Source organism: Ictalurus punctatus, chromosome 11, assembly GCF_001660625.3.
Source record: "Ictalurus punctatus breed USDA103 chromosome 11, Coco_2.0, whole genome shotgun sequence".
Lineage (NCBI taxonomy): Eukaryota > Metazoa > Chordata > Actinopteri > Siluriformes > Ictaluridae > Ictalurus > Ictalurus punctatus.
Window position 1 is genome coordinate 27700066 of NC_030426.2, and position 25014 is coordinate 27725079.

A 25014-nucleotide genomic window follows, 5' to 3' on the forward strand; every position below is an offset into this window, starting at 1 on the left:
CACGTCGCAAGATGTAAGGGAGTACGGAAGCAGGTAAAGACGTATTTATTTAAGGGCAGGCAGACAAATCCAAATCGTAATCCAAAAAACTTAGTCAAGACAGGCAAAGGGAATCAGAGTCGCGGTCACAGAAAACAGTTAAAACAAGAAACATGAAGTAGTACTATGGACTGGGAGCGGAAAAAACAGTTGATTTTTTTCTTTGAAAAGCAAGACAAAATAGTAAAAAGCACATTTTGACTATTTAATTTATGCAATGGTGGAAAAAAATGGCAAAATAAATGGAAAAAATGCGAAAAAACGTGTTCGGTATTCGGCCTTCGGCTTTCGGCCAAGTTTGTCATTATATTCGGTACATCCCTAATATATATATATATATATATATATATATATATATATATATATATATATATATATATATATATATATATATATTACCTTACGTTATTTCTTTACAACATTTACAAATATAACTGATACTACTTTAGATAAAACAATCGTAACGTTGCGCTGTTGCTAAGTTATATTGGTTCTTACAAACATCTGCGACTAGCTTGTAGCCCGCTAGCATCACCTTACCGCTAGCCTTGTTTACATTTCACATTTATCTCATTTACTGCCTTTTTTTATAAAAGCTTTTGAGTGCAGATGAGGATTCGCTTGAGCTGCACATGGTGCTGCTGGAACTGGAGGATGTGGAGAAACAGATCCGCGGCCTACTCGACAAACAGGCCCAGCTACTGGAGCGAAGAACCGTGCTGGAAACATCTTGTGCCTCTGCCTACACATCCAAGGTAAGCACGCAGCGTGGTATTACCACTCCAAGCCCCTCTATGCCGTGTGTTTCTCTGTGCAGGGACCGTGCACACAAGAATTTCCAGCCGAGGTCTCCGTCACGCCGGTGCCGACTCACCATGGACCTTGGGTGCACCAGCAGCGACAGGCGAGAGCCATACCCCGGGTGAGGACCTATCCACTTTCAGTGTTCAAGATCCCAACCAGGAACAGCGTCTCCCCTCTCCATCAGACCATACCAAACGCTGTGATCATTGGGGACTCCATTGTGCGAAATGTCCGCGTCGCTTCAACAAAGGGTAAGGTGCACACACATTGTTTTTCTGGTGCTTGTATCCTTGATGTCGCTGCGCAGGTATCCTGGATCCTGAAGGAGTACGAGCGCATTGGAGAGGTCGTCCTGCATCAAAAGTTGCAGGCTATTTGACAGTACCTCGAATAGAGACGGCTATAGCAGGGGGAAGAGTTTTCTCTTATAGAGCCCCACAATTATGGAACAGTCTTTCAGTTAGTGTTCGGGACTCAGACACAGTCTCAGTGTTTAAGTCTAGGCATAAAACATATTTGTTTACTCAACCCTACCCTGACTAGACTTTCTGTTACACTAAGCACAGTCCTAATAATCTTTTCTCTCCCTCTCTCCTTCTGTCGAGCCACACACTGGAGTGGAGATACTAGAGATAATGATCCTTTCTGCTCTCCGGACCTACCTGATCCATTTAGGATGTCCTACCTCTGGATGGAGCTCTCATCTACTCCAATTCCAGATTGCTGGGACTATGGCTGCTTCTAAGGCCAAACAGACTCCATATAAATCCATAATGAACTTTTTCACACTATCTGTTGTTAACCAGATGAGGATGGGTTCCCTTCTGAGTCGGGTTCCTCTCAAGGTTTCTTCCTCTTAACATCTTAGGGAGTTTTTCCTTGCCACCATCGCCACCTCAGTGGCTTGCTCAGTTGGGATAAATTTGCACATTTAATATCTATATACCGTGTTGATATTTCTGTAAAGCTACTTTGAGACAATGTCTATTGTAAAAAGCACTATACAAATAAAATTGAATTGAAATGAACCTGTTGACTTTGTGGGCAAACTGCAGAGGGTCCAGGAGAGGGTATGTGAGGGTATACACAGTACTTCAGGGTGGGTGGAGAGACAGAGTCTGGTCCAGCTGCTTTGTGGGGGTTCTGTCTCTTGAAGATTCTGTTAACGTTTTTCTCCAGAATGGAGAGAGTTGTACTTGTGGTGGGGGAGAAGGTGGAGGAGAAGGAGGGAACCATTGAGGTATGGAGCTGTGGAGAGGCCCCAGCCTCTACTGCAGTGTAGGTGGTGAAACTGGTGGGCTGGAGATGAAGCTGATGGCTGGTGTCACAGGGGATAGTGTCAGGACTGTCCCATAGTCTTTCAAAGCGACAGTGCAACTCGTTCAGCCTGTTGGCCAGATGCAAGTCGTTAGCAGAGTGGGGGGCTTATGAAGATCTACTGCTGTTCTAGTCAATGGAGAAAGCTGTTTATTCAGTTTCAATTCAATTACGTTTTATTTGTATAGCACTTTTCACAATGGACATTGTCACAAAGCAGCTTTACAGAAATATATGAATTTCAGATCTAAATTTTAAATTGATAAATTTGTCCCTAATGAGCAAGCCAGAGGTGACAGTGGCAAGGAAAAGCCGCAGTGAAATGCTATCTCCCTGGCTTCCAAGTGTCCCCAGGCTGTCCATATGGGGCCATCCCCAGCAAAGATGACAGGCCTCCAAGCCACAAGAACTCCAGAAGCAGGACATCAGGATGGTCCAGCGAGCAGAACGTGTCAGACCCACTGCTACCCCAGGAGCAACACGTACAGCTTGTTATTGTGACGATTAAATTTATCTCCATCTGTATAAACTTGTGCTAGAGTTTTATGTAGTTTTAATATATTCACTGCCCAAACACACTTCCAGTGCCAAAAGCTCTCTCATAGACAAAATCAAACTCCTACTCCTTTAGGTTTGGACATAGGATGGACACCACTGTGTCTCTTAGTACTGTATAAACTGTAGCTATAATTGCATTGCAAAACCTGTTTGAAGTTTCTCAATTCTGGAAATTTAATCACATGACACTCTGAACATTTCACTTCTCATCTTAGACATCAAATGTAGCATAAGTATGCATAAAATATATATGTATGACAGAGAAGAACACACTTTGCATGTTGCCATGTTTCAGCTTTGTGCTGAGATATTTCTTGTTTATTCTACCAACTTATTGTTCTTCCACATTCTAGAGATGCATCAGTAACTCTGTGATTGTCTATAAAGCTGAAAAATGTTTTGTTCGCCTTCTCTGAAAATTTTTTTTTATCATGTATGCCATCTTACAGAACCACAAAAAGGTCAGTTGACTTGTTGTTTTACATTCCACAACTGCTGTTCTCCAAACACAGGCTGTACCAGTCAAATGGCATTTTATTTAACCTTGTGTCATATGTTATATCACAGCAAATAGTGCATGAAAATGTAAGAGCCTACTTGGTTCTAGTAAGCTTTTATTTTTGGATAAATGAAACAGTTCCTCCTGGTTATAGTATGTTTTTCTTCTACCTCTAATTAACATGTTTAGTCTTGAGGCATCAGTGAGTGGTGTTTCTGTTCTAGCAGTTTTTTGATCTAGCCTTTGTTGGTAGAAGTTCCTGTATGCTACAGGATACATGTAAAATATACAGTGCTTCCAGAAAGTATTCACTCCCCATAACTGTCTCGTTTTGCTGTATTTCAACATCAACTTTAAGAATATTACAGTGGAATATTTTTTTCCATTTTGAAATGACTCTCTAAAGAAATAACATTAAATAAAGTAGAACAGGACAGCCTATTGCCTTCACTGGGCAACATGAAAGAAGCCAAATACCAGCAAATTGTTGAAGCAAACAATCCAGTTAACCAAACATCTGCATTTAGGATGGAAATCTCATTTTTATTAGCATCTTGCATGTGTCAGAATGGAAAAAAAGAAATTCAAAGTGCAATCGCTGTGAGTACTTTCATTTATTTAACATGTTTAAGTATTTGTAGACCCATTAGGTCTAATAATGCACCTAACGTTTCCTGTCTGGCATACAACAGTCTCTTTATACTGTGGAGTGAGTGTGTGAAATTGGACACATGAGTGTTCTGTGAATTGCAGTCCATGGTGGACATGTTGGTAGGCCACTGTACAGGATGGGAAATGTAGTCACTGGTATGCTGTGACATGACACACACTGCATTTCTCTTCAGTGGAAGCAAAACAGCTGGACTACTGGACTGGTATTTTCTTTAGAAAAGTATTGTGAATTCGTGTAGTTTCCAGTGTAGTTTGTTGAGATGCCATAGCTGCTTTACCTGCTTTGCCATACCTGAGTTTCACTCAGCCAGAGTAACTTTTTGTTCTGTCATCCTTGAGGTACTTCGCTGTCTTCTGAGTGTGAACATTTCCTAATACAAGAAGCACAATGCCAATAAATCCAATACAATCTGATTTTATGGAGTAGCCTCTGACCAATCTGTAAACAAATTTGTTTAGAATCTGGTGTAGGTTATCAGTTATTTTGTGAATAATGATGAGAAGGATTTTTTTTAACCATTTAGGAGTTATGGACAAATCGCCTTGCTTGGCTATATAGTTATCTTACTATCAGTTAAAAAATAGAAAATTATATTTTTCATACTGTGGCAGAGGGGGTGTGGTAGAGCGTCGGCTGTGAACGGCGAGGAGGTGGGTGTAACCAACAGGTAACACGTGATGATTCTCGCCTGTGTGTAAATAGGGAAAGTGATTTGTTTGGTTCTCACTGCGTTTTCAGGAGCAAAAGCTCAAGAGAAGAGAGAGAAAGCCGGCATGCACAGAGCCATGTGTGAGTGCATATGTGTGTGTATAAAGTTGAACCACTGAAAAGCGAAAGTAAAAGTATAAAGTGCCTTTTGAGTTGTTTCCACCTGATTCCTCTTTCCCTCCCCAAACTTGGGGAAAAAGCACACTGGTGCTGAAACCCAGGATATAAGGAAGAGCATTGTCATGGAGTCCTCACCACTGGCCCAGATTGTCCAGACCCTCGCCAGCCTCCACAAGACCCAACATCAGGCCCTCCTCAAGCTATGCAAAGAGCATATGCAGAGCATTCAAGCCCTGCTCGAAGCCCAGGCAGAGGACTGGCAGGTGCTCTGGAGCCTGGGTACTCATGGGTACTCCTATGCAGGTACTCCAGCAGCATCCTCAGTGGCCGCTATGGCAATCGGTCCGCAGGATGATCCAGAAGCGTTCCTTGTTTGAGTGTGCCGTGGTAACATGGGGCTGACCCAAGCCCCAGTGGGTGGTTGCTGCCGCTCCTGTCAAGGGAATCTCAGCTCATGGCCCAGCAGCTTGCAGTAGTGAACCTGCTGGAGTACCCAGACCTGAAATGTGCGATATGGCAACGAGTCGGCCACAAACCTGAATAACGCCCTCAGCACTTCCACTCGCTGACACTCTGTGAGCTTGGCTGTCCATTTGTCTTCACCCAAAAGCTTTGAGACACCTGCCAAAGATGGCTGGGTCTGGTGTCATCGTCTGGCCATGCTAGATGATGCAATCCAGCTGTCAGAACACCACCTGATGGCGTATATGGAAGCAGGTGAGCCCCTCCTTTCTCTCTCTCTTGCTCTCCCTCATTTTTGTACTCCTCCTCCTCCCCCTCCACCCATCGCTGCACTATGGAAATGGGGGCCAATTTCCCCAAAACTAGTTCCTCAGTCCCTCCTCTCCTTCTTCAGCACCTCTGATGCCTCCCCTAACTCCCTCTTTCTCCACACAGGTGGAGCCTATGTGGGATTGTCGGTGCAGTGGGAAAGTCGGACATTTCCGGGTTCAGTGCTTCCTCAGAGAAGCTGGAATATTTAGCCTCAATCCTGATGCACCACAAGCCTCCCCTAATTGAGCAGGAACATACCAGGTGTCAGTGAGTACACAAGAGAGTACACATCAGACCTTGGTGGATTCGGGGTGTAACCAGACCACCGTCCATCAAAGCCTGATTCAATGTGGGTGTGCATGGTGATGTTCACAAATATCTGCTGGTGCCTGTCAGTATTCAATTCATGGGGCAAAAGTGTAGAGTGGGAGTGGCAGTTAGTCCTTGCCTCACCCATCCACCAATCATGGCAACCAACTACCTGGGGTTTAAGACATTAACGAAGGAAATGTTCATGGGTGGGTCCTGCAGTAATGAGAGATGGTGTGGAATGTGCACAACATTGGCTGGGGAGGTGATGCCAGGCCCTAATGGGGCGCTCTCCCACCTGTATTTTGCAATTATTAATTATAGGTTATATTGAATGATGCCAGACACTCAAACCAGAGAGGAAACGACCCAATTCAAAAACACTGATGTTCTTTTGGTCAAGCCAGTCCTTTGTTGATTTGGATGTTTGCTTTGGGTGATTGTTGTGCGGAAAGATATAATTCCTTTTCATCTTAAGCTTACTAGCAGACACCTGAAGGTTTTGCACTAAAATTGGCTGGTATTTGTAGCTATTCATGATTCCCTCCGCCTAGATAAAAGCCCCAGCTCTGGATAAAGAAAAGCAACCTTAAAGCATGATGCTGCCACTACCATTCTTCACCAGGTGAATGTACATACACCACCTATGTATGGTGATCTTTAGGTGATGTGCTTTTTTTGTTGTTGCACCAAACATATATTTTGGAACTTTGGAATTATTATCCCTTTTGGAATTGGTCTCATCAGACCATAAGACATTTTTCCATATGGTTTGTGGTGATTTAGTTTTTTGTGAGAAAGGGCTTCTTTCCAGCCTCACTACCCTACAGCCCAGACATGTGAAGAACATGAGAGATTGTTGTCACATGCAGAGAGTAATCAGTGCTTGTCCAAAATTCCTGCAGCTCCTTTAATGTTGCCGTAGGTCTCTTGGAAGGCTCCCTGGTAAGTTTTTGTCTTGTCGTTTTTTAAATTTTGGAGGGATATCGTGTTCTTGGTAATTTCACTGTGGTGCACCATTTTCTCCACTTGTCATTGATTGCCTTCATGCTGTTCCATGGTAAATCAAATGTTTTGGAAATTCTTTTATACCCCTCTCCTGATACATATGAAGTGAGATACCGTACATGCTTTGTAAGCTCTTTGCCGACTATGGCTTCAGCAGTCAGATAAAACCAAGAAGTGTGAGGAAAATCTGAGCTTTATTTGGGGTTAATCAGTATAATATTATTGAGGACAGCTGTATGATAATTACTTGGTTCATTCTGAACCCAGCCACATCCCCAGTTATAAAAGAGTGTGTACACTTATACAACCAAGTTCTTGTAACTTTTTTATTTTTCCTTTTCGCCCCTAAAATGTTTCTTATCGTTCTCCACTTTATTTTTATATGTTGTAATTTCAGATGGAAAAAGGAGGGGAAAAATTGCTGATGTGATTTATCTTGGATTCATTTTTTTACATCACCAAAACCTGCATTTTAACAGGGGTGTGAGAACTTTTTATATCCACTATATTTTGGGACTGTTGACAATTTAAAATGTTTATTATAGCGTGAACATACACAAATATATCACAGAAATAATTACTCAACAACCAAGGGTCTCATGCTGCTGTATATTTATTAATCAGTTAAAGCAAGCATTTTTCCCCGCATACAATTTGATCACATCTACTCCATTACACCATAAGTAATGCTCTTCTAAACTAATATATACTATATGTAGACTAATGTTTATCTCATGTATGTAATTGTGTTATGGGCTGGCAGAACCATCAGTACTGTCATCCGCTGTGACTGTATGAGCACCTGCTGAAACACAAACACACATTACGATAGAAGAAGGAACCATGAACACTCCTGATTTGTATTTAGTGTTGACACGTGCAATCAAGATTTCAAAATTTAATTAATTTACGACAATAATATTTAGCAAAACATCAGGAAGATGACTTTATCCCAATGGATAATGCTATTAGCATCTTGCATGTGTCAGAATGGAAAAAAAGAAATTCAAAGTGCAATCGCTGTGAGTACTTTCATTTATTTAACATGCTTAAGTATTTGTAGACCCATTAGGTCTAATAATGCACCTAACGTTTCCTGTCTCGCATACAATTCCAAGTCTGGCATAATTCCAAACTTTCACCCTATCACGTATTCCTCGTAATGAAGGTAGGACAGATCCAAATACAGGTAAGAGTTTAATGAGAGATAGGCAGGCAGACAAATCCAAAACCCAAGTCTATAGCGAGGTCAAGAAACAATCAAAGGGTCAGCCAATTGGCAAACAGGCATAAACATGGCAAGGCTAGAATCGAGAATGAGAAACAAGAACAAGATCAAGAACCATGAAACAAAACGAGGAACAAGCATAAATGCTTGGTACAGTGGTAACACTAATACTTTGCAAAGACATTGTAGAAAACAGTCTCTTTATATTGTGTAGTGAGTGCGTGAAATTGGATGCAGGTGTGCGTGATTAGAATGAGTGAGTGTTTTGGGAATTGCAGTCCATGGCAGCCATGTTTGTAGGTCACAGTGCAGGATGGGAAATGTGGTCACTGGTTTGCTGTGATATGACAGAACCCCCCTGAAGGGCGCTTTTCCCAAAAGGCCAGAATACATCCCTCCCCCGGCGGTCCTGGCCCTCTGGGCAAAATGTCTTCACATGAACTGGGAGACTGAGCAGCATCCTCAGCTGAGCAGGAAAGTGGAGCGTCGTCCTCCTTCGACTCTGCAGGCTGAACTTGTTCGGCTGTGTTAACAGACTGGGCGTGAGCAGAACTTGGTTATTCGTGTCAGCAGACTCGGGCGTGAGCAGAATTTGGTTGTCCGTGTCAACAGGCTCGGGCGTGATCAGAACTTGGTTGGTTCTGACATCGGTTTCAGGTCTGAGCAGAACCTGGTTGGTCATGACGTCGGCTTCAGGCGTGAGCAGAACCTGGTTGGTCGTGATGTCGGCTTCAGGCGTGAGCAGAACATGGTTGGTCGTGATGATGGCTTCAGGTGTAAGCAGAACATGGTTGGTCGTGACGTCGGCTTCAGGCGTAAGCAGTACCTGGTTGGTTGTGACATCGGTTTCAGGCATAAGGAGAACTTGGTTGGTCGTATCAACAGACTTTGGCGTGAGCATAACTTGGTTGGTCATGATGTCAACTTCAGGCATGAGCAGAACCTGGTTGGTCGTGATGCCAGTTTCAGGCATGAGGAGAAATTGGTTGGTCATGTCAACAGAATCGGGTGTGAGCCTAACTTGATTAGTCGTGACATCGGTTTCAGGCATGAGCAGAACGTGGATAATCGTGACGTCGGTTTGAGGCGTGAGGACTTGGTTGTCCATGTCAGCAGACTCGGGCCTGATCAAAACTCGGTTGGTCGTGACATCGGTTTCAGGCGTGAGCAGAAACTGGTTGTCCGTATCAGCAGACTCGGGTGTGATCGGAACTTGTTGTTTGTGATGTTGGCTTCGACCTGGGACAGGAACTTGGCATTAGCAGAGCTTGGGTTGGCCATCTCTTCGACCTGGGACAGGAACTTGCCGTAAGCAGAGCTTGGGTTGGCCGTCTCTTCGACCTGGGACAAGAACTTGGCGTGAACAGAGCTTGGGCTGGCCGTCTCTTCAGCCTGGGACAGGAACTTGGCATGAGCAGAGCTTTGGTCGACTGTCTCTTCGACCTGGGACAAGAACTTGGTTTGAGAGGTCATCTCTTCGACATCAGACAGGAACTTGAACGGTCATCCTCGACCTCGGACATGAGCTTGGCTTGGGAGGTAGTCTCTTCGACCTCAAACAGGAACTTGGCCTGAGAGGTCGCCTCTTCGACCTCAGACAGGAACGTGTCTTGGGAGTCCGTCTCTTCAACCTCAGACAGGAACTTGGTGTGAGAGACCGTCTCTTTGACCTCTGACAGAAACTTGGCTTGAGTTTTTTGATCAGATATTAGATATTTTGCTTCTCCATCCTACATTGACACTTTTAACTCACAAATTCAAACTATAAAATTAATTAAACGATCTGACTTATACTTAAGCTAAATTAAACCGCTGAACTCCTGAAGACTGGATTCAGATGAGGTAGGTTTATTAGCAGTCAAGCAAGACAGCAAACAAACCAACTGGTACCAAAGATACACACCACATGAAGAAGTAACTTGCACCAAAGTACCAGTGGCTTACTTCATGCATTTTCCTCTTATCCAACTTTAACCAATCACACATTTCCCCTTTTACACCTCCAATCACAAGTCTCCACACGTATCCTTGTAATGTAAATTCCTATTATTTCCAAGAAGTCTCGTGTTTTCCATTTTAATGCTGCCATACATTTTCATTATCTTTTGCCTGAGTCTGTTTCTTATGCCTGTCATATCACAGCAAACCAGTGACTACATTTCCCATCCTGCCATGGACTGCAATTCCCTGAACACTCATTTATTCTAATCACGTACACCTGAATCCAGTCTCACACACAATCACGCCACAGTTTAAAAGGGTTTTCTAGGCATTCATTCTTTGTGAAGTATTAGTGTTATCACCGTACCAAATGATTATACCCTGTTCCTTGTTTTGTTTCATGGTTCTTGATCTTTCTTCTTGTTACTCGTTCTCGATTCACGCTCTGCCCTGTTTATGCCTGTTTGCCAATTGCCTGACCCTTTGCCTGTTTCTTGACCTTGCTATTGTCTCATGTTTAGGATTTGTCTGCCTGCCTCTCTCTATTAAAAGCTCTTATCTGCAATCGCATCTGTCCTAGTCTCCATTACATCCATTACGTGACTGGCACTATTTGTGTCATTATTTTTCATCATTTACACTGAAGAATCTATATTTTCTTAGAATTTACCTCCTTATCCACATTTGAGCTACTTTCACCATGGATGAGTGACAGCTTTATCTTCTGTTATGGGTGAGTAAACACTATAAAGTTTTATCAATTGTGTACAATACCTTCGCACCTGTTTTTTTTTTTTTTTAATCCAAATTTCCTTTTACATTTTTATTTAACCAAATTTCCTACAAAACCTTGAGAGGAACCAGACTCAAACAGGGGACCCATTTTCATCTGGGTGAAACCGGATAGTATAATTATAAATAATTCCCTTCTATAACTGTGTACTACATGATAAAACAAAGTGTGCAACTGTGTAATTAGGAAATTCAGCACAGTCACAACATGAAGTTTATTCCACTGAAATCATGAACTGTCTATAGATGGAGACCCGGGTGCAAAGTCTAAACAGTTCCAAAACAGTCATCGCAACCGCAGTTCCAAAACTGCCCGCATCTACTGCAGTCAAATGCTATCTCCCTGGCTTCCAAGTGTCCCCAGGCTGTCCATATGGAGCCATCCCCAGCAAAGATGACTGCCATCCAACCCACAAGAACTCTAGAAGCAGGACACCAGGACGGTCCAGGTCGGTCCAGCGAGCAGAACGTGTCAGACCCACTGCTACCCCAGGAGCAACACGTACAGCTTGTTACTGTGACGATTAAATTTATCTCCATCTATATACAGTTGTGCTAGAGTTTTATGTAGTTTTAATATATTCACTGCCCAAATACACTTCCAGTGCCAAAAGCTCTCTCATAGACAAAATCAAACTCCTACTCCTTTAGGTTTGGACATAGGATGGACACCACTGTGTCTCTTAGTACTGTATAAACTGTAGCTATAATTGCATTGCAAAACCTGTTTGAAGTTTCTCAATTCTGGAAATTCAATCACATGACACTCTGAACATTTCACTTCTCATCTTAGACATCAAATGTAGCGTAAGTATGCATAAAATATATATGTACGACAGAGAAGAACACACTTTGCATGTTGCCATGTTTCAGCTTTGTGCTGAGATATTTCTTGTTTATTCTACCAACTTATTGTTCTTCCACATTCTAGAGATGCATCAGTAACTCTGTGATTGTCTATAAAGCTGAAAAATGTTTTGTTCGCCTTCTCTGAAAATTTTTTTTTATCATGTATGCCATCTTACAGAACCACAAAAAGGTCAGTTGACTTGTTGTTTTACATTCCACAACTGCTGTTCTCCAAACACAGGCTGTACCAGTCAAATGGCATTTTATTTAACCTTGTGTCATATGTTATATCACAGCAAATAGTGCATGAAAATGTAAGAGCCTACTTGGTTCTAGTAAGCTTTTATTTTTGGATAAATGAAACAGTTCCTCCTGGTTATAGTATGTTTTTCTTCTACCTCTAATTAACATGTTTAGTCTTGAGGCATCAGTGAGTGGTGTTTCTGTTCTAGCAGTTTTTTGATCTAGCCTTTGTTGGTAGAAGTTCCTGTATGCTACAGGATACATGTAAAATATACAGTGCTTCCAGAAAGTATTCACTCCCCATAACTGTCTCGTTTTGCTGTATTTCAACATCAACTTTAAGAATATTACAGTGGAATATTTTTTTCCATTTTGAAATGACTCTCTAAAGAAATAACATTAAATAAAGTAGAACAGGACAGCCTATTGCCTTCACTGGGCAACATGAAAGAAGCCAAATACCAGCAAATTGTTGAAGCAAACAATCCAGTTAATCAAACATCTGCATTTAGGATGGAAATCTCATTTTTATTAGCATCTTGCATGTGTCAGAATGGAAAAAAAGAAATTCAAAGTGCAATCGCTGTGAGTACTTTCATTTATTTAACATGTTTAAGTATTTGTAGACCAATTAGGTCTAATAATGCACCTAACGTTTCCTGTCTGGCATACAACAGTCTCTTTATACTGTGGAGTGAGTGTGTGAAATTATATAAATAATATTTAGCAAAACATCAGGAAGATGACTTTATCCCAATGGGAATTGCTTCATTGTCAAAGACCCAAGGCTGGTTCAAGTGTTTACTAGATACAGTCATTACTGCATTTTGTGGATGGATCTTTGTGTATGTGTGTCTTACCTTGGACTAGCCTGCAGAGGGAATCCTGACAAAGCCAGGTAGGTTTGTTTTGATGAGGCTGGATATCCAGGCCTGGTACTGCGACACCATTGTGTACACACCAGGTAAGCCAGGCTGAGCACAACCTACCCCCCAGCTAGTGATACCAGACTGAATCCAGATCGCACCTTGCTTAGTCACCATCGGACCTCCAGAATCGCCCTTCAGCGAGAGAGAGAGAAAGAGAGAGAGACTTAAAATCTATGTACATTCACTGGAACCATAAACTGATAGTAAATTGAACTACATGGGATGCAGGCTATTTTATCACTCTTTTATTTCTTTTTGCCCCGCATGCGTAACTCTCAACTGGCTGTTGAACAGCGCTTATGTCTGTATAGGGCGGTGGTAGCTGAATGGTTAAGGTGTTGGTCTACTGCTTAGAAGGTTGTGAGTTCAAACCCCAGCACTGCTGCCATTGTTGGGTTCTTGAGCAAGGCCCTTAACCCTCAATTGCTCTGATGTATGAATGCGATAAAAGTTTAAGTTGCTCTGGTTAAATGTAACTCAACTCTGAATAAAGCATTGTACAGCATATGTGGCTCTGTGTGTACCTGGCAGGTGTCTTTTCCACCTTCCAGGAATCCAGCACAAATCATGTTCTGGGTAATGGCTCGAGGTTGCAGTAGCTTGGTGCACACACTTCTAGAAACAAGTGGGACTGCTACCTCCTGCAGCACACCAGGAGAGGGCAGCCACACTATACACACACGCAAACACACAATTAAGCTTCAGTAGCAGATCATTTGTTGTGTATTAACCAATCTCACATATCTGCGAGACATCTGAGGTTCCTAAGGAAAAATAGACATTTTCATAAGTTTCAAAGAAATGAAAAGGTATGTTCTAGTCAAATACACAGGGGAGGCAAGGTGATGCAGTGAGTAGTGTTGCAGCGTCCTAGGTTCGATCTTGAGCTCAGGTCACTGTGTGGAGTTTTGGTGTTTGTGTGTATGTGCATACATGGGTGTTACCTCCAGAATTGATGTCTCCCCATCCTGTGATCCAACATCTAGTTCCAGAGACAAAACTGCTGCCCTGACCAGCCAGGCACACAGGTCTGATGTAGTTTGTGAAGGTGACAGTGCGACTCAAACGCAGCAGAGTGATGTCGTTGTTTTTGGTTTCTGTGTCATACTTGGGGTGATTGACGATCTTTGTAACACCTCTGGAGATCTCATTGGGATTGTAGCCCTCCTGAGTCTCTCTCCCCAAGTACACCACCAGGTCACTAGGATCAGAGAAGCTGTATTCCATACAAGGAGAAAAAAAAAAGATTCATACCTTTTATTCACTGTCGGTTTATTATTATATACAAAAACGTGAATGAGACATGAAGACCTTTCAAAACAGTGCGCTGCGGTTATGACCCAGAGGTTGTTGATGAGGGATCCTCCACAAAAATGGCTGCCAGAGGAAAGGGTGTGCAAACTGACCTGCCATGGCCACGCACCAGATGTGGCGCTGTGTCCACCCACGATACGGTTGTTTAAAGTCGCACGACCACATACTGAGAAAAGAGAGATACGCGTTACAATGGTATTGTAAATAAATAAATAAAGCTACTTACTGTGTCAACTTAAACATTATATTCTTCTTTGTAGAAGAAAAGAACATAAACAAAAGAAGTACTTACCATTCAGCTGGCAAAACGAACCTGTAGTGAGGCAGAGCAAACATTTAACAAGTTTAATACAGAGTAGTCATAGTATTTTAGTTATCTGATTTGTTTTATAACAATAACAAGATGTGTAATCAGACAAGTACATTCCACAATTCAGCTGAGTGGAACGGCACAGTTCATACCTGTGCTTGTGGAATATATTATAATCTGTTATCAACATTTCTTTGTTCATCATGTGCAAAAATGACTGATGTGTTTATTCTGCAAATCATTTTTTGTTTTAACTATAACCAACGCTAAGGCTCAAGTCTCAGTCTCACATCACAAGGCTAAGTCTCACATCATTCACTTAGGAAAGAGATTACTAAGAACAGGTTCAGTGGGTTTATTTAACACCAGTGACTTCCCCATGTTCTTAACTTTATAGATCAGAAACCAACTAAAGAGCTGTTTTTCTTGTTTGGACTCGGACCTTATCAGTAGGACACAGAAGGTTTGTAACTGAGCAAAGAAATAAATACTAAGGAAAATGGAAATATAACTGAAATTATGGCATTGTGCTGTTGAATTCTTAATTCTGATTGGTCAGAGGGCAAATCGCAGGTTTACAATAATATAGGCTTGTACGGCAGAGACGCAGCATAAACAGATTTAAAAACATGTGCAAACGTTAATATGACGAAGTTTTCTGTAAGGAGACGTTTATTTAACATGTATGGAAGGAGTCTCCAGTGCAAACGCTTTGTAACAGTCAGAGGTAAAGCTGTAACTTTAACCTCTGTAAGTTTTCCCCAAATCTTTTGTGTGTGTGTGTGTGTGTGTGTGTGTGTGTCTTATTAACGTCAGTGGAGAGAATAAAGAGAGGCTGGTGGGGGAACGACTGTGTATAGCTGTTAAAACATAAGTCGCAACAGGAACTAGTTTAAATGTAACTATAAATGGATAAAAAGAATGATGTGTTGCTCTTTAACAATAATAATAATAATAATAATAATAATAATAATAATAATAATAATAATAATAATAATAATAATAATAACAACAATAATAATAATAATAATAATAAAAACAATAATAATAATAATTTGACCTATACTTATTTTTTCATGTCCAATGTTTACACAAATATCTTTATAATGAAATATTTTCATTAAATGAATTAAATTAGCTCACAGTTTATTGCATTGAAATAAACACAGATTAAATTACAGATGACTTACCTTTTACAAATAAGAGCAGGGCCAAAGCGACACACCCGGACCTCATCATATCTGCACTCACCACTCTGTCACTTTCTGTTCATAAACTCTCCTCACACTCTATTTTATATTGTCTCTGTCTCCTTTGGCATTTGTTCTCAGTAACCTTTAGCTTTGCATTCTTCCTCCCCTTCCTGATTGTTACTGGCTGGTACTACTACTAATAATAATAATACTACTACTACTACTACTGCTATTACTACTACCACTAATAATAATAATAAAAAACTATATTTATTTATGAGCTCTTATTTAAAAAAAACACAAAGAATAAAAGATTTGAAAAAAAATGCTAACAGTAATAAAAAATAAAATTAATAGTAGTAAAAAAAGAAAATTATAATGTAAAATCTAAAAAGAATTGACAAGAAACTGCTACAAAAAGACAAGTATAATAATTAAGCATGCCAGCAAAAGTAAGAACAAAAATCTAAAGTATATTCATACATACATGCTATAGTATACAGTGCTGTGAAAAAGTATTTGCAAAACAAAATCTGAGATAAAACAAAGACAACCTGAGTAAACACAAAATACAGTTTTTAAATGATGTTATTTACTGAAGAAAAAAGTTCTTAAACAGACCTTAAACAAAACTTTATCAACAGTGGGAAGTTGGTTAAAAAGTAACACATTATGCCAAAATTGAACGAAATTCCAGATTTACTTCAGAACTGTGTAATATATATATATATATATATATATATATATATATATATATATATATATATATATATATATATATATATATATAATACTTTTTGAACTATGACAGAACATACAATGCAGCACTTTTCAGTGAGCACTGCTTTAATGACAGAAGTCATCAGTAATAATTCATAAATGATCGAAATTCACCAATCAGATCGCCAGTAATGACCTTCAAAATGCAATTGCAGTTCAATTTGATTCGCATAGCTCTGTTTGTATAGCTGAACCGACTTAAATAGTCCAGCCTCATACGTTTGGTGATAATTCATTTTCAGTGGTTTGTGGTAACGTGAAAATGTTCTTAAATGGTTTTTTTTTTTTTTTGTTTGTTTTTTTGTTTTTTTATTACATAAATGTTTTGTAACTTTTTAATGAAACTACATATACATGTGGTCTGTATGTGCGTGCGTATGTGTAAAGCTGTGTTTAAATATCTCCTGCTTGAGTGATTAGGAATGGCTCATTGTTGTGTTTCAGGTTTGGTGAACATGTTCTAGCTATGAATCATGGGGTTTTTAACTAATATACATACATATACACACACACACACACACACACACACACACACACACACACACATCAATTTGTAGCAGAGCTGCCATGCAAGGCACTTGAACTAGCTTGAACTTGGGGTTCAGTGTCTTACCCAAGGAGACTTCGGCATGTGGAGTCATGTGGAGAATCAATTAGTTATAATGTTATTTATTGAAGCAAAAAAGTTATCCAATACCAACTGGGCCTGTGTGAAAATGTATTTGCCCCCGTAGTTACTAATTCCCCAAATCTATTAAACTCCATTCAAAATGGTGTTCAGCTGGACTAGAAACAACCAGGTCTGTTTACTGCAAACCCTGTTCAATCACATCAATACTTAAATAGAACTTTTTCAACAGCAAGAAGTTGGTTAAAAGATCTTACGCAGTAACACACTGTGGTAAAGTTGAGAGAAATTCTAGAAATGATGAGGAAATAGGTGATTGAAATACATCAGTCTGGGAAGGGTTACAAACCTATTTCAAAGGCTGTGGGACTCCAAAAACTACAGTGAGTGCCATTATCTCCAAATGGAAAAGCTCTTCATAGTAGTGAACCTTCCAAAGTTCCTCTAAGAGCACAGCGACAACTCATCCAGGAAATCACAAAAGAACCAAGGACAACATCAAAGGACCTACAGGCCTCTCTTGCATCAATAAAGATCACTGTTCATGACTCCACTATCAGAAAGACACTGGGCCAAAATGGCTCCATGGAAGAGTAGTGAGGTGAAAACCACTGCTAACGCAGAAGAACATTAATACTCATCTGAATTTTGCCAAAACACACCTTGATAATCTTCAAACCTTTTGGGAGAATGTTCTGTGCATTGATGAGTCAAAAGTGGAACAGCGGTCTTGTTACATCTGGCTTAAACCAAACACCCAAATCCATTAAAAAAAACACCATATAGTCAAGCATGGTGGAGGAAGTGTGATGCTGTGGGGATGCTTTGGTGCTTCAGGGCCTGGACAACTTGTAATAATTGAGGGAAACATGAATTCTGCTCTCTACCAGAAAATCCTAAAGGAATAGACCTAGTCTGGTTTTCCGTCAGGTTCTCCAGTTTCCTCTGACCTCCCAAAGGCATGCTTTATGCCTAAATCCACCATCACCCAAACCCTTACTGAAGATGTCTGAATGACTGAATGTATACTTGAGCTAAAATGGAATTGATAACGATCTGTTTTTTCTACAAAATGATAACAGAAATGATGACTCATTAGGGTAATGGTGCTATTTATTTATTCATGGCCGTTATTATGATTAATTATTGCAGGATAAACATATTTCCAATAATTCCATTATCCAGTATAGATCATAGATACAAGATTATCACATTACCCAAACATGTAGTTTAAAACTCATTATTTACATCTTTTTACATTTACATCACAGAAAAACAAATCATTATAAAAGTGGGTGTTAAAATTGGAGGTATGTAACAGTAAAAGTTCACATCTTCTGTCTTCTATTTGAGTTAGCACCTGCTGAGACACAAATACACATTATTATAGTGAGATGAATAAAGAAGTTTCCAGGATGGATTTTGATGAATGTGTGGTCCATCCATCTATCCATCTTCTATACCGCTTATCATTCTAGTCAGGTTCATGGCAGACAACACGCTCCTGTCAGGTCAACTCCATCCATGAACTCAGTTTCCCAGAACACACTTCCCTAGAGACTACAGCCCCAGACTACACTTCCCAGAATACATCACCCCTAACATGTTCTCAATCCCTGGACTTTTGATTACCCTCACCTCTTCCCAATTACACACACGATTTTCACTCCTAAACACGATGTAAAGTAACTCTGTTGTGCGTTCTCTGACCCAAGCCTTTTACTCATAATATCGCTACACTGGTTTTTGACTTTGATTGTTTCCTGGTTTCCATATTTTTGGTTTTTACTACACTTGTGTGCATTACTGAACGGCTGACCTCTGCCTGTTTTTTGGCTTTGAACTTGCTTAACGTTTTGGATTTGTCTGCCGAATGTTTAATAAACCGTTCTAACTTCATCTGCATTCATCTCAGCCTCTTATCTCTGACATTCATTAATTGACCTCTGACCTTACATACTGCTAAAAGAAACATTTATACTGATTCTGTTGAAAACTAACAGACGTATATCTTTATAAACCGTATATAAATTAGAATTCCCAGACTCCTCAATGTAAAAATTTTCGCATTGCTGGCCAGAGGAGAATGGGTAGAGTCTTGGTTCCTCCCCAGAGTTTCATCTTCGTCAGCATCCCTGGCTTCTGTTACAATTGTTAAAAAGGGCTATACAATTCTGTTCTGTACTAAGAGCATTAACAGGTAATTATTATCCCGCTAAATAATGCTGTAGTGACAAACACCTAGGGCTAGTTGAGAAACCATTATGACCCTGGATGTATTTTGACATTTAGGATCTCCCAGAAGAGAACCAGATCCAATTGCCAGATCATGAATCATATCAAATTTTTGAAGACTATAAAAGGGAGACTCCTGGCACATTTGATCCCATCACGTCAGTCCCATTAACAGTCAACACCCACTTTTGTACATTTCAGAATATATATATATATATATATATATATATATATATATATATATATATATATATATATATATATATATTCATATATATATATATATATTCATATATGAATATATGAATATATATATATATATATATATATATATATATATATATATATATATATATATATATATATATATATATATATTGGATACGCGGTTTATTCTTAGCTATAGAACAGTCTTTAAACTTTGTATAATACAACATTACACAAGCTTTTGTACTCCATTTTCAGCTCAATGCCAGCAGAATTTTACATTGTGGCTTTATGCTAGCTTTGTACTGTATGTTCAGCTGTATTTGACATATGTATATAATTTATTAGCTTCTTTACATTTATAACATTAGACATCAGATATTTTCACGCTGACAGAATAGATAAATTGTTATTGTTGTTATTGTTGCCTGGACACTGTAGGGATGAGTGCTTTTCTTTGGGGGAAATATGCCTTTTTCTCCTGCTTTTTGTTAGATAGTGAGAAAGGGAAGGAAAGTGTTTTTCTTTGTTTTTTTTGGTTGGAATAGAGAAGGTATTTTAAAAATCCCAGGTAGCAAAATTGTTTTAATTAATCATTCTGGCCTTACTCAGCAAACTTCTACACAGTTTTCAATATACTCTCACACCCTCACTTCTCACTGCACAACAAGCCTGATGTTATAACCTGTGAGATTTCAGAGATTTAAAAAAGTGTTGTAACAGACAAGTTTAAATATGTGCGCTTTACCTTGGATTAACCCACAGCGGGAAAGCCGACAAAGCCAGGTAGGTTTGTTTTGATGATGCTGGTTATCCAGGTCTGGTATTGGGACACCATTGTGTACACACCAGGTGAATTTCTATTAGCACAGCCTATACCCCAGCTAGTGATACCAGCCTGAATCCAGACCGCACCCTGTTTAGTCACCATCGGACCTCCGGAGTCCCCCTTTCAGGAAATAGATAAAGAGAAACTTGAACTGAAATGATATGTACAAGTATGTCAAATACTCTGGATCAAATACTGCTGGCTAAAAGTAGTTCTGAGGACTGTTCTGAGGAATCTGGGTGTACCTGGCAGGTGTCTTTGCCTCCTTGTAATAATCCAGCACAGATCATGTTGTTGGTAATGACTCCTGGTCCCAGTAGCTTGTCACACTGAGTTCTGCTAATGACAGGAACCTGTGTCTCCTGCAGCACACCAGGAGAAGGCAGCCACACTACACACACAAACACAAACACAGAGAAGTCACTAACATTTGTTGTGTATTACAGTATGTCCCAGCATGCCATCATACCTGTGTTACCTTTTGGCTCTTCCTTTTAGTTTTACTGTTATAGCTAGACCTGCCAGAGTCCCTGCTTGCATGTACACCCTTTTAAACTGAAAGGTAGGAGCATACCTAATAATCTGTTCTCTCTCTCTCTCTCTCTCTCTCTCTCTCTCTCTCTCTCTCTCTCTCTCTCTCTCTCTCTCTTTCTTTCTCTCTCGAGCTGTATTATTGAATATATAACCATGACACTGTTAATTAACTGATAATGTTATGCCTTTAAAGATTTCTTCCTGCATGATGGACATCGAATGTTACACATCGTAATCAGAGACATTGTTTATCTTAAGGGGTGAATTTTTTATGGTTAAAATTTAAAATGTTATCTAACCATAATAATCAAACCATAGGAATTCTTTATGATTTTTACATTCTTTACACTTTCTTTACTGGAGAAGGCATCAAATTAACAAAAAAACCCAAACATTTCCATTGTTTTAGTAATTCAACAGCATCAAAATAGTGACTTAAAAGTCTGATAAATTCGCCAACATCGTTCACACAAATTACAATTTCATAACCTTGATGTTGATTTTCAACTTGTCGCTTCAAGTTGTGCTCACGAGTGTCAGTCAGAGCGTGATATATAAATATCATGCAATATAACAGATGCACTGGATCAAGTGCTATTTTAGACACTCTGAATAATGTGTGTGGAAACATTATTGTTCAATTAAACCAAATTGATCAATGAGTGATTAATCTGATATTTACATCTAGGATTATTTATGCAGCAATATACATATTGGTGATACACTAGACTCCTATTAGAGTTCATATATCATCATGTTACTTTATAAAAATAAAAATCCTTTCTCAGACACTTTTACTCAACTACATTCAGGTCATTTGCATAATCTGCATATGGAGATATGTATATAAGATATACATATCTTAATATGTATTGCTTTCAATGTATCGGTATTGATGTAATTGTGAATGAAGTGTACTGGAGCATTTGTTTATATGTGTAATGGTAATGTAACAATGCTGAATTTCTGATATATTTGATAAGCGCCACACGAGTGCAGAAACTGGTTGATGCTATATATATATTCCGTATTTCCGTCAGACATTGGCTTAATGAATTGTCAGTGGACACCCCCAAGGAAGCACCCTCGGTTCTACACAAAGCAGCTAAGCGGCTAAGTGTACATGAATGAACATACCTCCAGAGGCAATGTTTCCCCAGCCTGTGATCCAGCACTGAGTACCAGAAGGGAAACTGCTGCCTTGACCAGCCAGGCACACGGGTCTGATGTAGTTCGTGAAGGTCACAGAGGAGCTCAGAAGCAGCAGGGTGATGTCATTATCATAAGTGATGCTGTTGTACATGGGGTGGCGGATAATCTTGGTGACACTTCTGGTGATTTGATTGCGGTTAACGCCCACCTGAGTCTGCTTCCCCAAATACACAACCAGGCCAGAAGTTCCAATGCTGGACAAAGACAAAAGATATCCAGTCACTTGTTCAGCTAGTTCCATTAGTAATGTAAATGTGTTATGTAAATGTGTGTGATATTAACCTTTCGAAACAGTGCGCTGCGGTCATAACCCAGTCCTTGTTAATGAGGGATCCTCCACAGAAATGTCCACTGGTAACCGGGCTATGTAAACTAACCTGCCATGGCCACGCCCCTGCTGAGGCACTTTGCCCACCCACAATACGGTTGTTTAAAGGTGCACGACCACATGCTGAGAAAAGAGAGAAATCTTACTGCTAATCATAGCTCGTTTTTGATGACCACTGTGAGAGGAAGACCAACAGAAGCACTTACTGTTTAGTTGGCCAAGAGAACCTGCGATAGGAAAGAGAATACAATACGAATTCAATACCATATCATTAATGTGACACATCAGTGGACTCCATTCTGTCCGAACTTTTAGTTCGTGTAGAATGTATTTTTTAAAGGCTGAAAAAAAAAATTATTTTCTGAGATGCCTTATTTATCTGATACATTTTTTTTTGTTTTACAGAGATAACACTTTTCTGTCTCAAAAAAAACCTTTATTCTGTTGTTCATGAGATCCCTATTTGTCTGTATAAAATAAACACAAAAAACAAAAACAAAAGCATTATTTTTTGATGAGCTGCCACCTTGCCTAAAAAATAACTTTATACTTTTGTAAGATGCCACTTTGTCTGGAAAAAATTACTTTTTTTTCATGAGAAGACAAGACCTGATAAACAGCTGTTGCCTTTTATGAAATAACACTTTGTATAAACGATCTTTTGTTCCTCTGTTTAATCATTTGTCACTTGAATTCGGGGGAAAAAAAATCACGAAAGACATCTAGCACATCAGAATAAGAAACATGTGAACCAACAAAATACCAAACAATGACATCAAAAGTGGTATGTGTTTTTAAAAAATGCAGCGTTTACTTTCATTTGGAATATGTCATTAAGAATATGATGATATTGTGATAATCTTCACCCAGCATCACACTTTATTATTAACGTTGTGAGCGCTTTCTGCTGATCTATTTTTTATTTTTTTTACTTTTATTCTTTACATTTATTTATTTGCTGTTTAAAATAAACAGCAGTTTTATTATTTTTCTAACCAATGGCGAATACAAAAATATGAATAAATTAAGTAATAATAATAATAATAATAATAATAATAATAATAATTATTATTATTATTATTATTATTATTATTATTATTATTATTATTATTATTATTATTATAGTTGATTAGTTGTATAGTTCAGTGGAAAACTGACACATAGTTTTCTTCTCCGTGTAAATAATAATAATAAAAAAAAAACATTTAGCCTGAGAACCTGTTTTTTTTTTTTTATTAGATGTCAAGTGATAGAACAATATACCAGAGTCAGAGGAAACATGTATATGCTCTAGGCATTCCTTTAACTATATACACTCAGCAAATACATCTCTAAAACTATGTGTAAAGATTGCTCTCTAATGATATAAGGAGATGGTTAAATAACGATTTTTATTTTTAATCATTATATTCTTATTTAGTTTAATTTTTTTTGTTAAACTAATATAGCTGCAAACATTTCTTGAGGTGTATGTATCTTCAATTCTCGTCTCAGGCATTGTAACAATACAGATAAATGCTGATAAGCTTGTTAGAGCTATCACAGATGTCTTACCTTTTACAAGTAAAAGCAGTGCCAAGACCATGCACCCCAACTTCAGCATATCTGCGCTCATGGCAATGATCCCCTTTTTGTCTAATCATGCTGTCTTTTATATTCTCTCCAGTCACTGGTTGGACAGGAATGTCAGGTGTATACTGTGTGAACAATAGCCAGGGGGAAATCCTGTATGTGCACACTTAATAGGAAATGTTGTAAGGATTAGTGCACAGTCATGATAGGAACTTTTTAGTATCAACAATAGCAGTGTACCTGAGAGAACACCAGTACATACAGTACAATATTATATTAAGCAATTTTTATTTAATTATTTATTTATTTATTTATTTATTTAACAATTGATACACAAATGTTTCCTCCCAGAAAAAATGTAAAGGTAATTTACTCTTTGAAAGAAATAAACAAGAATGACTGTAAACCTGGTTCAACAGTCTGCTTCATTAAGAAAAATATGTAGAACTGCAGGGTGACTTGTGAGCAAAACTTAACGAAGTCACTAGACTTTTCATTTAAGTGATGTAATCATAATGTTTGTCAGATTCAGGCTATTGTTACAGACTCTATTTCAGTATTTTGATTTGTCAAATTAATACAATAATGAACGGTTCGAAGCGCACATCTGCTACGCTTACAGCTCACGTTAGGATAATTCATAACCTTGTATATGAATATTCAATGCTTGAGATAAGCAAGGTCTCAAATTAAGATGTGTCTCTTCCAATGTCCTGTGTGCAAAAAAAAAAAAAGTTTCTTGTGGACATTAAAGGGATAATAGAATTAAGTAATTGATCACGCCAGTATTTATGTGCTTTTTTGTTTGTTAGGGTTAGGGCAGGGGGTCCAATTTTTACCCAAGTCTTAATAAGAAACATGTTAATTTCGTAAGAATTGTGTTACATTTGGATCAAGAGTAGGAAATATGGCTTACACTAACATGAAACTTATTTCATGTTGGCTTTGAATGTTAGCCCATAGATTATATATATTTTTTTATGTTTTTACAACCAGAAAATCCATTTCACTGTGATCTTGTCAGGTAAGGAAGGCTGAAATGGATGCAAGTGCAGTTCGAAGTTTTATTGAATAAACTGTT

At 39.0% G+C, this 25014-nt stretch overlaps 1 protein-coding gene across 1 annotated transcript; it reads right to left on the reverse strand.

The window, feature by feature from the left end:
- Positions 1–7404: 7404 nt before the first annotated feature.
- LOC108272228 (transmembrane protease serine 9) lies at positions 7405–24045 on the reverse strand. The gene is made up of 14 exons (XM_017480525.2): positions 23916–24045; positions 22568–22588; positions 22316–22484; positions 21959–22227; positions 20533–20678; positions 20215–20407; positions 18377–18379; positions 15606–15680; positions 14398–14418; positions 14103–14271; positions 13736–14007; positions 13316–13461; positions 12723–12923; positions 7405–7614 (listed from the first exon to the last, which is right to left on the reverse strand). Exons 1-13 carry the CDS (start codon positions 23974–23976, stop codon positions 12729–12731), a joined length of 1740 nt encoding a protein of 579 aa, XP_017336014.2. The 5' UTR covers positions 23977–24045; the 3' UTR covers positions 7405–7614; positions 12723–12728.
- Between the last annotated feature and the right edge of the window lie 969 nt (positions 24046–25014).

Coding starts and splice junctions, on each gene's coding strand:
- LOC108272228 (XM_017480525.2), bottom strand. CDS start 23,976: ATGAGCGCAGATATGCTGAAGTTGGGGTGCATGGTCTTGGCACTGCTT. Junction 20,408..20,532: donor GAGGCAAAGACACCTGCCAG/GTACACCCAGAT, acceptor ATTTCCTGAAAG/GGGGACTCCGGAGGTCCGAT. Junction 12,924..13,315: donor GTGGAAAAGACACCTGCCAG/GTACACACAGAG, acceptor CTCTCGCTGAAG/GGCGATTCTGGAGGTCCGAT.